Source organism: Sciurus carolinensis, chromosome 11 (assembly GCF_902686445.1).
Source record: "Sciurus carolinensis chromosome 11, mSciCar1.2, whole genome shotgun sequence".
Lineage (NCBI taxonomy): Eukaryota > Metazoa > Chordata > Mammalia > Rodentia > Sciuridae > Sciurus > Sciurus carolinensis.
This window is the reverse complement of record NC_062223.1, coordinates 120,125,463-120,144,302: the sequence shown is the minus strand read 5'-3', so window position 1 is coordinate 120,144,302 and position 18,840 is coordinate 120,125,463. Positions and strand designations below refer to the sequence as shown.

Sequence of the window (18,840 nt, the reverse complement as noted above, 5' to 3'; positions counted from 1 at the left end):
GTGAGGTCATAGCCCTAATAATCCTGTTACCTCCCAAAGGCCACACTTCTGAACATTGCTGTACTGGGGACCAAATCTTCAACACATGGGCTTCTGGGGACATTTCAGATTGAAGCCATGACAAAGATGGAGCCCTCATGAATAGGTTAATGCTATCTGTGGGATGAGTGCTTGGTCACTGGATAGGACCAGTTATTGTGAGGGCAGGTTGTTGTAGAGCCTTTGTTCTCTTTGTCCCCTCCTCTCTTCCATACCTGCTCACTTGCCCTTCTGCTTTTCCACCATGCATAGAATAGCATGAGGTTCTTATCAGAAGTTGAGCAGATCTCTTGTACTTCCAGAACTGAGAGCCAATATAAAACTCTTTTTCTTATAAATTACCCATTCTCAGGTAGTCTGTTATAGCAAAAAAAAAAAGGGGGATTAAGATACTCACCTTCTTTTCATAATGCAAAAACATCTGGGCCACCTGGGTCCTATGGAACATTGCCTTGATTCATTACATTAGAAACATTAATTGTTTGGGCATGATGAGCAAGAGATGGCTAGCCAGCTGGGCTTCTTGGTAAGATGCATGTGCTCCAGAAGGTGAGAGATAAATTCTACTTAGATTCAAGGCTGCTACTTCAGTTTTTAAGAAACGGGTGATCAGGAACATCTCCTTCAAAGTAAAAGATAAATTACTCCACAACTTCTCTTTAAAAATATTTTTTTCTTCTTGGTATATTTTTTTGGGTTCTGGAGGCCACACATTTCAAACCTGGGAAAATTGCTCCAGTTTATATATCTATACAGAATTCAGCCAGTTTTGAGTTGGGCTGAGAACATGAAAGAATTTTGTAGCAGCTCCAGGCTACAATGAATACAATTCTGCTACTTTGGCCATATGTTCAGTTGACCCTTTGATGTTGGAAGTGTCAGTGGTGGAAATATGGAGTTTATTGCAAACCACAGTGGTTGATCCATAATGCAGGTCCCCTGGAGTTCTGGAGCAAGGTCATACCATTGGCAGAAAAGAATTACACACCTTCTGAAAATAAGCTCCTGGCTTCTTACTGGGTCCTGCGATGGAATATTTGGTCAAGAGACAAATAACCATTTGTAACTTCCTGTCATAACCTAGGCCCTCTTAGACCCAAGTCATAAAGTCAGGCAGACCCCAGAGCAAATCTGTTATATGATGGGAATGATATATCTTGGCCTGGTCATATCTAGCTGCCTAACTGGGTAGTCCAGACTTTATGTCACCTGCTATAGTTGCATCAATATCCCTTCCCCGAACTGAGACCTCAGATCACACATATGGTCAGATGTGAGGAGACATATATAATAAGCTGAAGGAGGAAGAAAAAGCCCACTCTTGATGAATGGATGAATGGGCTTGGTGTGTGTGTGTACAGGTTAATGCAGATGGCGGCTGCTTAACAGCCTCACTTTATTTCTCATGTGACCCCTTGGTAGTTCTCAAGAGAGGGTCCTTGGTTTCAAAAGACAATGATCAGGTAGCATCTTTCCAATGTGTGAAGCTTTGGCATGTGACTGGGCCTGTGATGGCCCAGAGTCCCATTTGTCCAAACTTCCCTGTGTAATTCATCACATAATTTGTGTCCAAGGAGAAGTGTTATGAGTCGAGAGCGTGTGCAAACGCAATGACAGCGATGATTCCCAGAGCCAGCTGGGCAAGGGCTTGGAAGGAAGAGGATTGGAAACCTGGTGATAAGGAGGCCTGGAGCACAGACATGTGCACAGACAGACGGGGATAGACACAAAGCATGATGATCTTTGCATCATATATTAACACCCACCAGAAAGCATCCATTCCAGAAGAGGGACTAAACAACCAAGTTGATAAATGAACTGGTTGGTCAATGTGAAGCACATTGTCAGTGTCAGTGCCATGGACATGTGTAAAGTGACCATAGCAGCAGGGATAGGGGTGCATGAAATCAATAGCATAAATTCCCATTTAGCAAGATTGTTCTAGAATCTGTAGCCTGTGACTGTTCAATATGCCAGTAACAGACCAAAGATGAACCCCAGGATGTCATACTTCCTCAGGGAGAACAACTGGCCAACTGGTGATAAAATGACGACATTGGACTTCTTTCTTTCTGGAAGGGCTGATGGTTACTTCCCATAGGGATAGAGCTGCTAGCATGCCTTTCTTGCCCAGAGGCCTCAGTCAGTGCCACTAATGAAAGACTTGCAGAATGCCTGATCCACAAGCATAGAATTCCATGCAAAGCAGCATCTGACTAAGAAACCCACTTCATGACAAAGTGGGTGTGGGTGTGGCCCATGACTATGGAATCTGCTGAGTAGAATATACATAGCATGGTGTGGCAGATGCCAGCCCAGTTGAGTGCTGAAGTGAATTGCTTAAGAAGCAGATGAGGTGTGGAAGCAGACTTCAAGGTTGAAGACAGTATCATATGAAGATGAGGTGCTGTCCCCAGGATACTGTGAGTCAGGGATCTTTGTGTGCTAGTGTCCCCAGTGGAAGACTACATGGATCTGGGAACCAACGTACAGAAGCAGGTGTGACTACACTTGCCATTACTGCCCGTGATTACTGGGGCATGCTATGGTTGGAATGTGGCTTGTGTGTCACCCGATTATAAGCAAAGACTGGTCCCAGGATGGTGTTTTGGGAGATGGAGGCTTGCAAGAGGTCTTCGGATCACTGTGGGTGTGAAGTATTTCTTGTGAAATCCCTTTGGTGGTTCTCTTGAAAGGGTTGTTATAAAAGGAGCCAGCCTGGCCCTGTCCTTCTTTGTCTTTCCTCCTGCTCCGGATGTGATTGCTTGTTCCTACACATGCTCCTGCCATGACATGCTGCCATCACTGCTCTCACCAGAAACCAAACCAATGGGCCTTTCTGATCTTAGACTTTGAACTTTCAAAACCATGGGCTAAGTAAATCTCCTTTACTTCTTAATTATCCTATGTCATGTATTTTGTCATAGTAGTGAAAAGCTGATGAATACAAGAGACTTTCCCAACCCCCATCTCCTGGATGTGTACGTTGAAATTCTGGCTCCCCTTCAGGTTTCACTGTCACCAGGGGACAAAACAAGGGTCCCATTGAACTGTAAGCTATATCTATGATGCTACCTGGGCACCCTGGGCTTCTTGTGCCCAAAGACTAGCAGGCAAGAAGATAAACTGCCATCTTATCAGGATCAGCGGGAGGCCTGAGGGACTGCTGTTCTGCAGTGGACTCAAGGAGTAATCTGTAGAACTCCGGTGACTCATTTTGGTACCCCTTAGCATTCCTTTTACCAATTGTAACTGTGATGGACAACTGTAGCAACCAAATTTGCCAGCATGTGGTTACCAGGGCCTCAGAGTACTCAGGAACTTAGACTTGGATGAAACAACCAGGTAAGCACTGAGACTAGCAGAGGCAGTAGCTGAGGAGATAGTTATGGTGGGTAGTGGAAGAGGGAGACAGTGGGCACCAGTTTTGGACCTGAAATCAACTTCAGTTACAGGGGCTGTACATTCCCCTAACATCCTTCTCCCAAATTTCCCCTCAGGAAAAGAGGCTCCAGAGCTCTAGAGGAAATGCTCTGAATCACGGATGGAGAACTGTATATACACATCATGTGAGGGGGATTGTGGCAGACATGAAGATCCACCTCTCTGATCCAACTTCAATAACTTCCAGCTGCAAGGAGTATGGTGAGCGGACAGCTTCCAACACCTGGCTCCTTCAGCATCACTACCAGTGTTCAAGCTGAGATTGTGTTTGTGTTGTCTCATTAAAGACTGAGAAAAGCATTGGTAAATGGCCTGGGCCATTTCTTCTCAAGATGGGACTCTCTCACAGAACATCCTTGTTCCAGAACATCCCATTGGACTGGACGACTCAGTGAGGTTTGTGCTCTGACCATCTCTCCTGCCCGATCCCACTGCTGCTCCGTTCTCTCAGGTGTTACTCTCCAGTACAGGTCTTGCACTCCCCAACTTACCTTAGCATTGGCTTCCCAGAGAACTGAACCCATGACATCCATGTCTTGGATACATTTATAAACCCTCCACAACTGATTGTTCTGTTTTGCTGTATTATCAACCATGGGGAGTCCAGGTACTTCTGCAGTGCGATTGATTCTACCACTTATGCACTAAGTGGTGTCCAGCCTCCCAGATCTAGCTCATTAAGGTGATTACATCTAAGGCTACACTTAACATCCTGCCTGGAGAGAGTAATATTACCCATCATAGACTCCTTAAAGTGGATAAGGTGATGAAGAAAACAACAGAACTCCTGAAGATTTCTAAACAGTAACATTAACAATGAAAAGATCCTCAAGAATCCTACTTTGGGAAGTTCATCTCTCTCCTTACCTTAGAATCTTCATTCTGGACTTTTGGGCTAATGTTCATAAATTGGGATGCTCATGCAGTCTATTGGTTTATTGGTTTTTCATTTTTGAAAAGAGATTTAAAAAAAAAAAAACCTGATGTGATTTTTCTCTTTTTTTTTTTTTTGGTACCAGGGATTGAACCCAGGGGTGCTTTAACCACTGAGGCACATTCCAAACCCTTTTTACTTTTTTCTTTTTTAAATTTTGAGACAGGGTCTTGATAAGTTGCTTAGAGCCTCACTAAATTGCTGAGGTTGGCCTTGAGCCTCCTGCCTCAGCCTCCTGAGCTGCTGGGATTACAAGCATGTGCCATAATTTTTCCTATTTACTACTACCACAGTAATAACCACTTAACTGTACACTATAAGCACCAAGAGTTTAAGTTGTGGAACAAATGTCTTAGAAGCTGTTGTTTCAAAGAATTAATATTATTTGCAAGTTATTTATTTTATGTTGGCCTTACTCATTCTGAATTCTGGATTTGGGCTTTTATTAATAAATTTGAGAACAATGTGTGAGTTTTTTGAAAACCACATTCAGTGATATTTAATAGTTTATTAAATAATCAGCAATATTTTCTAGATCTAAGGGGTCGCTCAATAACAAAAGACATTTGTCTCTGAAATTTAAAGGACTTGAAGATGTTTTCTGACTACAACTTACCTCTAGGCAAGAAGTTTATAATAGCTAATTCTAAGTAGACTGACATAATCAAAAGACTCATAATTGACCTATTCTAATATCCTTGCTAGCATATTAGGAACAAAGTTGAAAAAAATTAGAGAAAATCAGACACACTACCCCCAAGGAGAAACACATGGTTCTTCTTCTGCAAGACATTTTACTGGTACGCAAGAGCCAGCTCTGATTAAAGCTTACCGTAGACAATAAGCATGGGATTTCAAGGCAATTAATCCATCACTTTTCAGGGGCGCTCAGCTGGAATAAGTGCTCAGACATTGTTAAGGATAAATAATACATATACCTTCTGCTGCAGAGATGAAATCTCACTTCCAATGATTAAAAATTACAGGTTCCACAGGAAAGACGGCTCATGAGAGAGAAATGTATGGCTCACCAAATCTGTAATGTGTTGAATCCAAGTTCCTAGATTTGCAGTGCCTAATTAGGAAGAAGGCTGTCCTGCTTGCACTAACCAGAAATCACATCAAGCTCAAGATCAGTGAAGTCTTTAAATTGGTAGGACTGTGACACAATATAACCAGAGGGGTGAAAAATCCTTATTTTACATAATCCCATTGGAGAAAATTTGAAAATATCTACTAAAATTAAAGACACTTTGATCTTTTGATCCAGCAATCTCACTTCTGGGAATGTATTCTATACATATACTTCAAAATGTATAAAAGAACAGATGCTGTTTACTGCAACAAATTGAAAATATAAAGACAAAAAAAAAAGAAAAAAGGGAGGATTGAGAAAAAACAACTGTCAATGAATAGAATATTGGTTAAATAAATTATAGTACATCTATAAAAGGAATGCTTATATTGTACACAAAGGATAAGGCATTTCCCTATGTGCTATTTCAATGAGATCTCCAAGACATCTTTTAAGTGAAAAAAGATGAATGACAATGTATAATATGCTAACTTTGCTGCATCAAAGAGGAACAATCAGAATATATATTCCTAATAGCAAATAGGAATATATTTGTGAGGAGTGCTTTTTGTGCTTAGCAATATGTATTCTGGTTGTCCCTCTTTTATTCAGTAAAAGATAGCACATTTGTATAAACCCTGGGAGGACACACAATAATAAATGATAGAGCTGACACATTAGAATGGGAACTCATCATATTGATTTTTGAACCATGTGAATGTTATCTAAAAATGTTGTAAAGACTTCTTTTTGTAAGCAAATTATAATTTAAAGCAAACAAACTTGTAACACAACTGAGGCAGTTCCTATTGTCCTTGTTCTAATCTTTAATAGTGGTAGAGCTGACATCAGCCAACACACGTGATTTGATATTTTTGAAATATTTTTCTCTTTGGTCTGTATTCACTGTTTTCCTCCTCTATTCCTATGCTTATTCACCTTAATTGTATGACTTAGACTAAGAAGTATTCAAGGATGAGGAAGGGGTCTGTGAAGGAGTCAACAAACTGGCATTGCATTGTAATTTTTTCAGCAGAGCTAGATCTTGCAGTCCATAATAGATAACCCGTCTCCTCTATTTTGTAAGCAATATTTATATTCTTCATAAAGCTCCCTCTTGAATGTTAAGGAGGAAAAACAGCAGTGACAGTCTCATCCTTTCCCATAACAAAATCTTTGCTAAAGGCTCCATGGGACTATAAACTTGTTGTTTGTTTGTTTCCCCTCTATAAATACCAATTTAAGTTCACTTGGAACACTGGGCCTCCTTGACACAAGACTGAGTTGGAACTGAGTAGCCCTTCTTACCTTTGACTGTAATCAATCTGAAGGCTCTAGAATGTTCCCAGGTTAAATACCAAATTGTCGTCTTCTTGCATCATATTACTGCCTCATTTATTCTCAATAGCACCCCCCACAAGTGTCCACTATGGCATTTCAGAGGAGCAGAAACGATGACAGATACGCACCAACTGCAATCTCACAATGCTAGAACTGACACGAGGGCACATTTGACTCTCATCTTAGAGCTATCAGTCACATCAGTGATTCTGTTATGGAGTGAATCAATTTAGTAAATGGATATTGAGGAACATCTCATTTTAGTGTTTTAATGAAACAAAGACTAACATTAAGGGTGTGTGTAGTGGGGGCAAGTATGGAAGAAAACTTCAGTAGCATGCACTGCAATATAGCTGTCAAGTGCATGGATTCTGCAACCAAATTATTTGTGTCTAAATTTGAGTCTTACTGGCATTTATCAACTGTGAGACTTTTGGTGAGTTACTAACCCTCTCTAGGCACCAATTTCCTCATTAGTAAGAAAATGGGGATGACAGTGCCAACCTGATAAGGTGGTTGTGAAGACCGAATGGAAACTTCTTTTCCAGAAGAGGTGGAAAAAGAAGTGTCTTCAAAGGTCAACCTTTTTGTTTTACATGCATCTAATAACTGGAGAAAGTCACAGCATTAGTTATTCAATAGATATTGGATGTCTAGATGTGTGTCAACCTTGTAAGTTCTCAGAGAAGCTCACAATAAATAGTAATTAAGTAGAATTTAACAGATGAAACCACAATTCTTTGAAATTTGAATAGGAGGTAGAAATAATCTTAAGTTTAAACTGATGAGATACTTATGCACTTCTGAAGCATTAAGAAAAGTTCGTGGGCCGTCTTTTAAATACAGAAATATCTGGACCTTAATTCTTGATACAAGGTTAACTTATAACAGCTTATCAGGAAATTATTGATAAGCAGGTAGGATTCAACGGCCCCAGACTATACAACTTCTGGAAAATTATTTTATAAAGGAAAAATAAAGTTCTTGAATAAAAATCTGGCAAGTTTTTACCTTACCAAAGTGAGATTTTCAGTCTTACTCAAAGAATGGCAGTGTCAAATATCTGAAAAGAAAGGTTTTATCCTCAATGAATAAAAAAGGAGTATAGGAAACATATGAGAAGTATAAAATCCTGCTAACAGAAATACATTCCTTATAAATCTTTGCTTTGCAATTTTCAACTTCCAGAAAAAATTCCAATTAAGTGTGTTGAAAATGGTCATACTCTTACTAGCTTAGGCCAATTGCCCAAAGAACTCACTCAACCACAGAACTGATGTCCTTCTTAGCTGTATAAAAATAAACATACCTTTGACCCAACACTCCAGAAAAAGAAATCGGAACACAAAGAGAAACTGGATTTGGATTTTTAATTTTTTAAAGATTATCTCTATATATTTATATATATTAATAAAAAGTGCAAAGAATAGACCTTCATGTTTAAATTATATTCTAAAATAAAATATATATTTCCATTAACTGCAGGAGACAACTGGCAAGTAAAGAGCCTGAGAGAGTCCAGTCCCTCGCCATCACTACAATGGACATACATTTTGAGGAAGCACCTATGAAAAATAGTAGTGTTCACAACACATCTGGCAACACAGATAGCTTCTGGGTGTTCTTGAAAGCAGTTTGTTTGCATTTTCAATCTAACATGAAATGAAGGGAAAAATCAAATTCATAAACAGAAATGACATTGCTTAGAACAATCTAGTATTCTGAATTCATGTTTTACATGCCCCGGAGCCTAGTATTTTCCATGTAGCAAGCCACACTCACATGTGCGTTTACTAAAAGCTATCGGCTGCGTGCTCCAAATAGTGATCAGCTCTTCGTGCAACAAGTGCCCTCTGCTTCTAACACTGCTGGTTTAGCAATGTAGCTGAAATATCTAGTTAGAATTGAATTTTCAGTTTTAAAAGTAAACAACAATTTGTTTTAAAAAAATAGCATTGTAGCATTCAGCCCTGTTACACACACAGTGGGCTTATGTTTGGGGTTTAATTTTCACCAAAAGGTCTTGAAAAACAAGGGGCTTATACTCTCTACTGCTTTCTTATATATTTATGGCAATAGGCTACAGAAACAACAAAAACTCAACAATAAAGACATACGACTCTGAACTTTTTTTTTTTTTAAAGCAATCTGGGATATTTCAACAATTCATATTCAAAAACTGACTTCTACGGTGGCTTCAGCAGCCACATGTAGAAAGGGCCCCTTGGTTTTCATTTGGCTTTCTTTTATTACTGCTTTCCTTTTTCAAAACTAAAAAGGACTTCTGTTTTAGAAAGGTATGTTCTATACACTGCCTGAAGCAACATGTCTATAATACTGGCTATGACAGCATTTTGCCTCATAAAGTCAATATGCTCCCACTGAATCTGAACGAAGTCAATATTAAAATATGGATAAGCTATGGACAATCCATTATGTATAGTAGACTCAAAGGTCCATGGTCACTTCTCTCCTTCTCTTGGACCTGTTATAAAAAGAATTTTGGTTAGAAGTGTCTACACAGCACCAATTTTATTTCAAAAGCAGCATCTTTACTCTGCCACTCAAACGAATCTATAATAAGTACACATGCTCAAACAGCTTTTCTCATTTACTTCTGTAACTAAAAGACCAGTAATTGTATTAGATTTTTTCTTAATCAAAAATTATTCAGCAATTATTAAAACCATCAATTACAATGCCCTAAAAATACCCATGTCAGCTGAATTAAATGAGAAGTTCCCTTTACATGCAACTGTATAATAAAAGAATTATGCCTGCAGTTGATAAACACTGTGTTCTGTATTAACAGAAGAAACAGGTCTCTAACAGTAAAAAAGCATTTCATAAAACTTTGTCATATATAAAATATCTTATTGTGACCATTCCACTTATGATTAAAGCATAAGTGTTCACTCTACCTTCTGCTGTGGGACAGTCAGGGGTCATACAACTTCAAAAAATAAGAGTGCATCTGTTTCCCAGGCTGACAAAAGCAACGGGCTCAATTACACAGTTTCTCTCTCAGACTCGTCTGCACTCATGCGCACAAACACAGAGCACCCACAGTTTTAATCTTCATGACACTGTTGCCACACTTTTTTTTCCTAGTTCCAAAAATCTGTCAGGAAAATGTGATTGCAAAATAATTGTTCTTGTCTATACCCAGCCTGGCTCTCCATTGCTCATTTTTATGATTTTGAAAGACACAGCCTGCAGCAGGAGGAGACTAGGCCTCATTCATCTTTCTTAAACCCTTTGGTTTCCACCTTTAATGTTACAGTGAATGCAGATTTGCCTCAGTAGGCCTGAGTCAAAGGCTTTACAGATACTGAACCTGAAGTGCATTAAGAGAATAAACATCTGCCACATGGCATAGGAAAATTTAAAAAGTAGCAATAATAAACACAACTCCCCACATATGAAGAATTTACAAGAGTCATCTAAAAATTTCATAAGAAATTAAGTTTGTAGGAGGGGTGGAATTATGAAGCAAAGGTCAAAAGGTTAAATGCAACCAGGTAATAATTGCATTCTTGGAAAAGTATTTTACCTGCCTACCTTCTGCCCTAGTTAAGCTGAGTTCCTTAAGTCTCCCCACCTGGAAATATGGTGGACCAAGAAAGACACATACTAAAGAAAGAGATTACATCTGGTTAACAAAGGAATAGGAAAACAGCAAAAAGATTTCAGGGGAGGTAGGGGCTAACTTTTACAGGAAAAGTGCTTTAAATGTACGTCTATGAAAAATATGACTTGCAGGCAATTTGGAAGTTTTGACACTTATACTTTACTCTTCTATAGAGACAACTAAATTGAAATGTAAAACCAAAAGAATTGTTGCGCCATTACATCATAAAATCCCAGGAATGAACTGGGAATCAAAGCTCCCTTTGATTAAAATTTCCCACCTTTAATGCAAAGTGCAAGAGCAAGAGCTTTGAACAGATGACAGAGGCAGGACAGCCACAAAGTTCATTCTCCCATACCCCCCACTTCATTCCCTCACACACCAGGGGTAGTTTATTAGCTGATTCTCCACGCTCCTGGCATGGATATCCAGCATTCCAGTGGATTCTTCATAAAATCAGGTCTCTGTTCCCAATAGCTTAAAGTAATGAAAAAGAATGATATGAGGAAATACATTCATAAGCAAAAATAAAAGAACTCTGGAATCTGACATATTTCATGTTATGGAAGTAATGGCTGATATAATACATGAGGGACATTAAAAGTGATAGTATCATATAAAGAGATTAGACTGCTCTGCCCGTGCTTCCAGAATAATAGCAAGTTTTCCTGATGTTCTAACTCTCCATCTGCTCTTCTTTAAGATCCTAATAGAGTTATAGGTTCTTACTGAATACCTGAGATAAGGATCAGGTTGAAAAATGTTTAAAATACTCAAAATTATTTTAAAAGGGAGAAATGAAGGAGGAAAAATCACTCAGGTTGAGAAATAAGAAGTTAATTTTGAATAGAATAAAACTATTAGGTAAATGTGTGCTGACACAAATCCAAGTGAATAAAATGAACCAATAAAAGGAGGGAGAGGGAAGGAAAAAGGGAGAAGTGGGAGAGAGAAGTGCTGGCCCTTCCTGTGAAGTGTCCTTGACTCCTGATTTAAATACTGTCAGACACCTTTCTAAGGGGCTATGCTGTTCGTGCTCTCTTCATAAGGATACCAAACGGTAATGATGACCAAATGGCAGACAAACCCCAGTGAGCTACAGAAGTTGGAGATTTTGCTGTCATCTTTCATGAGAGAGGGCTTATGGGCTGGACATGGATCAATTCTGCTGGCTGAGCCAAAGAAATCTGTGGTAGAAAATACCGAAAAATGGCCCCTTACCCATTCCAGGGGGCGAAAATATAGAAAACCCCTCCCAGTGCTAAACAAAACAAACGAAACAAACAAAAACCTTCTCCCTCCTAAAGAAAACCACATTGGAACCAAATGCCCTGCAAGAAGTCCTCATGTGTGTTTTACAAGGCTGGTAGAGGTTATTTTGTTTTGGATTCCACATAAATTTTATCTCCATCCCTAATGCCAAAGGAATGCAATGCCCGAGAGCTATACTTCATTTCTTCTGGGCCAAAGGGTGCTTCATGGTCAAAATAGTAGAGAAGCATGTTGCTTGTGGGTAACTGCACTAGAGTTTTCAATTGTTTCTTTAGTTCTGCAACAGTTTGGTCCAACCGAATGTTCATTTCTTCCACTTGATCATTAAAGTGAACTTCTACTTTTGCACTGCTCTGGGGTCTTAGGTCCACTTCTGCCAAAGGCTCCAACTTCCCATATTTTGTGATCAGTTCATGATACCTACAAAGACAAAAACAACAGGGTCAGTTAAACTACTAGTTCATGAGCTATGGACCTCTTCCGGACTATAGGTAAACTATACTACTATTCAACATCTTTCCAATATCTTATTTTAATATTACCGCCCCCATTGTTTTATATAGGAATGTATGTATCTAGATTGATTGGATCACTCATGTGGCTTTTGTGGCCCTGTTGAAGCCACAGTAAGATCACATCCTTGTGGAGAGAGAAAGTATTCTTCCTAAAGAAGGTCACCAGGCCGGCATTAGATAAGGTTGGATTCAGAAAGGAAATAGAACCTAGAAAACAGCTACTACAAAGATAACTGGGAAAGGCCCAATCTCTCCACATGATGTGCTTTCTTGGTTATCATCAGCAAGGGAAGATATCCAAGTACACGTTTCTTGATAATAAATGGGATGAAAAGAAATAGGTCAGCAGTTTCTCAGGTCCTGGATAGCCAAAAACAGGTATGTTGGCTATGAACCCAGTTCATTTAAATGTTCCAGACTGGTCTCAGCTGCAATACAGGGAATTCATAGAAAAGTCAAGGACACATTCATGCAAGAAAAAAAGTGGGTATATAAACAATACAAGTTCTTTCAACAAGGCAGGAGTAAAAAGCAAAACACACCAAGAAGAAAGTGAATTATAGAGATGAGAACAGGGCCCGCGGGGTCAAATTTCCCATGTGGAAAATCTTGTATCCACAGCCAGCCTTGGAGGATTTTATTGAGGAATTTGGGGTGGTGGTGGTAAAAATACTTAATATTAGTTTTATTATAACTAAGGCACACTGAGTTTAATTATGGATCAGATACCACAGTCACGTAAGATTGTTCTCTAACCTCTCCCACTCTACTTTTGGTTTTTACTCAGTAAAATCAGTGTCATAATAAGGTTTGTAGGAACATTAATGACATAGTAAGACATCTGTGCTTAGAGATGGAGGTAATAATTTCCTATAAGTGGAGTAACAAGGTACGGTAAAAATAGCACTAGCTGACTTTAGAGTCTTGACTCCATCTTGTAATTAGCTATGTGACTTGGCAACTCACTCAATCCTTTTGGATCTGTTTCCTCATTAGTAAAATTAGTTATTAAATCCTGCTGTCTTTCCTTATAAAATAGTCATAAGAATTAAATAAAATAACAATGATTATTTAAACACTTTGTAAATTCTAAGTCCATATCTAAATAAAAATATTAGCATTTTATCTTTGCTCTCCTAGAGCTTACATTAGCAAGTTTACATGCATCCCTTAAAAAACATAAAGTGAAACCTACTTAGGTGGGACTTCTTAGGTGGTGGTATGATGAAAGAGATCTCAGAATCCTCTCTTAGGACTTAAAACAAAAATAGCATTTTTAAAAGTTGTGTTTTGTTTTGTTTTGTTTTTTAAATCACCATTAGCAAAAAAAGAAGAGAGCACATAACCTGATTGTCTAACCTTTTAAAAGAAACCAGAGGCTCTGTACCATGCTGTTCAGCTAAAATGGATCAGAACCAAACCCCCAGACACCATCATGGAGAATGAGAGTAGAGGTAAACTCTGAATGTCCTGATAACACTCCCTAATTTAAAGAAAAGTGCAACAAGGAGCTAAAGAGTCAGCCAGGCTCAGGAAAATCCAGGTTGAAGAAAATCCTAAGTCTATTCTCCCTGTCAGGATGTCGGGAAACAAATCAAAAACAAAGCAAGACACATGCACAAAACAAACAAACAAAAAATAGATGAAGTTGTCCATAGTTCCAATCTAAAGAGGGGCCATGATTCACAGTCTAAAAGTATCTTTTCCCCACCCCATCTCTTAGCATATGCCTTCAAAGAGGTAAAAGTAGATTATGTTACTTTAACACAACCTCACAAATGAGAGCATGTGGTCAAATATAAGTTGATCCCCAAATCTAGAGATGTTTTCTCTCAGACTACAGAAATTTAGACAGTATAGAAACACCATAGCTTTCAAACTTTGCCAAGGAAATGGTAACTAAGCACAGGTCACAGCAAAAAGAAAGATGGAAAGGAACACAGAAATAAGTAAAAAGTAGATGCAGAACTCAGTCAGACAGAAAACACACTGAAGAAGAACATGCACCCCAAATAGTCTAAGGACTAGAAGTAAGTGTGTGAATATAACAACCCAAGAGCTCAGAGATATATGATAAACTATAAAATGCACTGAAAAGGAAGAGTACAGAGACTGAAACAAACTTGAAGAACAAACAACACTACTACTGGTCAAACAAAAAATAATTAGAAAGGATAACCCAAGAATATTATGCCCAGCCCAGTTTTGTTTAGGAATAAATTTAACAAGCAGATATTGTGAAATAAGAAAGGACTTAGAGAGTAGAGTGCCCATGAGTCCTTCTGAGGAAAACAAAAACAAAATTATTCAACAATGAGAATTAGTGGTAAGCTGTGAGTTTATTTATTTATTTAATTATTTTAAAAAATTTCTTTGGTTGTAAATGGGCACAATACCTTTATTTAATTTATTTATTTTTATGTGGTTCTGGGAATCGAACCCAGTGCCTCACACATGCCAGGCAAGTGTTCTACCACTGAGCCACAACTCCAGCCCCTGTGAGTTTATTTAAACATAAAACTAAAACTTCTAATAATAAGTGCATACTCTTAGGCTCATTTATATTTAACACTATAGTTAATGGAAACAATCTCAACCACAAACATATTTGTACACAAAATTAAGACAAAATTATGCAGTTCTATAAGTGAGTGAGGCTACCTACAAATTAAATGACCTACAAACTGGGACACTGTGAAGTCCTGGAGTATTTTCAAAATCAACATTTCCAGAAATCATTGCCACTCCCCCCATTTTCTCTGTCAGTCCTTCATATGCCAGTAAACAGCACTACCTATTTACCCTAGCCAGAAATGAGGTGGTCATTTCAAACTCCTATCTCTCCTATTTTTCTCATTCAATTACCCATGTTTCTAATTCTCCTTGTACAACCAGAAGAATGAGAAATTCTGCTCTGTTTATGTATGATGTGTCAAAATACATTCTACTGTCATGTATAACTAATTTGAACAAATAAAAAAAATCTACATGCATCTCTCTTGCCTATTGCCTTGTAAATCCAAGGCCCTGTTAGTAATCTGGATTGCTACGGATTTCTATGGATGCCTAAACTAGATGAGCTTCCTTTATATCTATTCCAACCTCCTCCTGGTAGGCCTTTCTGTATTGCAAAGACCATAAAACTGAATTTCCCACAATTCTCTGTGATTGAGATTTAGTTTCTATCAATCACAGTCAGTCCTGAATTTCAAAGGAAGTAGTAGATCTAGGAGACATGGTATGGGAACAGTTTGGGAAAAGGCTTCCTAATTACCACACTGAAATTCAAGGAGTGTGTTCTTAGAGTCAACAGCCCTGGCAGTTGTGAACTCCAGATCACGTCTAAGGTAAGGTGGTCAGCACCAAGGACAGCACTTACTTGTTCACTGTATGAAATCCTTGTCTATATTATTACCAAAGTGAACATTATAAAACACAAATTTAGTCATCTTATTCCTCTACTTAAAACACAGAACCCACCAGAATAAAGTCCCCACTCTAACATGATTGTGGTAGGTAGAATTTTGGTCTGCATATCTGGGTGGGCCTAATGTAAACGTAAGTCAGTCAGCCAGAGAGATTCTCCAGTTAGTAGTATAAGAAAAATGTGATACACCATTACTAGCCTGAAGATGGAGGGAGTCACATGGAAAATGTAATCCTGAATGAGCTTGCAAGGTGATTCTTCTCCAGACCCTCCAATAAGGAAAACAGCCCTGCTGACCTTATATTCAGACTTGAGACCCTAAGCAGAGAACCAGCTGAGCCCACACACTGTGCCCAGATTTCTGACCAATAGAAACTGTGACAAAACAAGTAGGTATTATTTTAAGCCACTAAGTTTACAGTGATTTGTTATAGCAGCAATGGAAAACTAATACACTGAGTTAAAAGACCCTTCATGATCTGGCTCCTTCATAATTTTCCAACCTTATTTTGTACCACTCCCATTATCATTTTCTGAACCACCCTTTCTATTGGCTTAAGCCTTAAAATCAATATTTATTTATTAATTTGCAGGTGGAGCCAGCAGAATTTAGTATATGGGTTGGATTTTGAATGTGAGCTCATTATTACATAGAAATGAACAAAGAATATTAAAGTTGTGATTCACTGGACACATTTGATATGTTCCCTAAAAAGTTACATTTAAAAAGTATGATTTCAAGATAATGTTTTTTCCAAATTTTCTTATTTTCCAGTTTGTCTTTAGCAGCTTGTCTTATGTTTATATTAATAAATATAAGAAGTCTAGACTTTACAAAATACCTGCTAAATTTCAGAAAACAATTTCTTCTTAGTCTTCTAGCTTAGATATTTTATTCATTACTCCATCCAAACTGAACTATACCTGTATAATCTGCATTACTAGAGCTTTTCTTAGCAACAGTTCAATGTCTTCCCAATATCATAGTCTTAAGAGGTAAATGGTTTCTGATGACTACATATTCTTCAAAACTAATAATCTCAATTTATATTCTACCAATGAGTATCTTCATCTGATTATTAACAAGTATTTCATATGTCTAAGCCTTATTCTGAAGTGGCCAAAATGCTATAAACCTACTTCAGAAAATACTAGTGATAAGGATGAATTATAATTATCAAATGCTGAAATATAATACATGGTATATTTGTATTCAGAAGTTCTCTGGTCCATTCCACTATGGGCTTCTAACATAAAATGAACAATTACTGGCAAAACAAAATTTTCTACACACAGCATAAAGGCCAGCATGCCCACACGGGCAACTGAGAGTGATAAAAGGAAACCAAATGCTAGCTAAAACCATGTGGAGAATACCATCCACAGAAAAAATGGGGTTGTGCTTCATTTTCTCTTCCTATTAAATAAAAATTTTCTTAAGGTCTTTGAATCATGAGCAGTTAGAAATCAGGTTACCAGTAGAGCAGGGTTGAAGGTGGTACTAACGAAGAGAGGAATGGAGAAGCCATTCTTTGTGGAGCTAGGTTAGCTCTATTACCAAGGTACACAAGCAAGACTTTGCCCACAAGGGGATCCTGGTTCATGACATGCCTGCCAAATGTGACACTTATGGTCATGTTTGGGAGGAACGTGCCTCTTTCACCTATTGCCTACCTTCACTTGTGATTTCTAAGACATGGGAGCATTTCTTCAACCACAATTCAGTCATAGGTCTATGACACTAGAATAAATGAATATTTGGCATACTGTTTACAAAAGACTACCGGCTCCTGCCACAAGTCTTAATCTGAGGATAAGCTTATGATAAAACCTAAAATCCAAAGATGGACAGAGACAGATTAACTCATTCTCAGCACTAAGTCACCTTACAAACTATCCTAACTGAATACCATACAGTTTACATAATTTTAAGGAAACTGGAAAACTGGCATGCCTAGAATCAGGGGATTTTTGGTGTCAGGAAGTTTCCAGGTGTGGACATCATGCCTCCAAACCCTAAAAAGAAGCAGCTCACAATCTCAAGGAGTACCCTAGGAAAAAATGAGATTTACATTTCCTGCAGGGGTAAAAACCACATCCCAGAAGTGTTCTATCTATTCCCTTATAACAACCCAGAAGTGCATTCACAGGTGGCATAAGTAGCAGTCTTAAAATAACAATTCTGTTAACCTATCATTCCTCACATGCACATCCATACTGAATCAACTAGAGTCTTCACTCTTAATGAAATTAAATAAATCCCTAACACATGCATATCTCTCTTGAAGAAATGTAGCATATAAAACATGAAAAATCCCAGATGAGTCACTCGGTCGAACAAAAATCTTTGGAGTGTAACTAAAAGAAAAACATTAAAAGTTTATTCTGTTTTCTATGGCATTATGAGGAATTCAAAGCTATAGTCCAAATATCTTCTGATTCTGTTATCTCATCTCTTTTACAATAGTATGCTTTCTCTCACTTATGGTATCATATCATGGAGCATCAAAGAAACCTCCTTAACATTCTACAACTGGATATTATATAAACTGTCCTGCAACAGCTTTTTCAAGGTCACCAATATTCTGTTTATTAAAACCCATAAACATCACATTTTAGAGGCAAAAGGAGCCTTAGAGATCAACACAGACACAATAATTGAGACTTTGTTAACCCCAAGTCTCATAGCTAGTGAAAAGAAAGGTAGAAATTAGAATTCGAGTCTTGTTCTCAGGCTATCATTTTTCTCAATTCTCATCATTTTAATGGTTTACTGAAATAATAAATACTGTTTTAGAAATTCCCTTCCCCTCCCTACATTTCAAATGTCCCTTTTCAATCTCTTTTCATGAGTTCTTTCTCTTTTTACCATCTATATGTGGGTGGTCCTAAAAATTCACTCCTGTATTTTCTTTTCTTTTCTCTTTATGATCTTCTATCTCAAAGTACATTCTCTTACTTAGCTTAAGCCATAGATGTTTCCTGTTTGTCTTCTTTGAGAGCTGTATTTTGCCTACCTTCAGAATGATTTATTCTTACCTTTCACACGTAGCAAAGTGTTTTGAACCGAACTTAGTATTTTCCACATAGTTTTTCATCAAGATGAAGCTATGGAACAATGTTTCAATTTGCTATTTCTTAAAATCAAGTTTGATCAAAATT

At 38.0% G+C, this 18,840-nt stretch overlaps 1 protein-coding gene across 3 annotated transcripts in view; it reads right to left on the bottom strand.

Moving 5' to 3' along the window:
• LOC124958662 (tubulin-specific chaperone cofactor E-like protein) overlaps positions 1–18,840 on the bottom strand; it is a 138,590-nt gene that overhangs the window by 74,091 nt on the left and 45,659 nt on the right. The window contains exons 8-9 of one of the 3 annotated variants that reach the window (XR_007103929.1): positions 10,847–12,156; positions 8,190–9,318 (exon numbers count right to left, since the gene is read on the bottom strand). The exons of 1 other annotated variant lie outside the window; for it this stretch is intronic. Coding sequence is in view for 1 of the 2 variants with exons in the window: in XM_047516971.1 (XP_047372927.1) it covers positions 11,838–12,156 (319 nt within the window). In the remaining variant the exon portion in view is untranslated. Of the gene's footprint in view, positions 1–8,189; positions 12,157–18,840 lie in introns of those variants that run through there. One more of the 3 variants, XM_047516971.1, reaches the window with a different exon arrangement.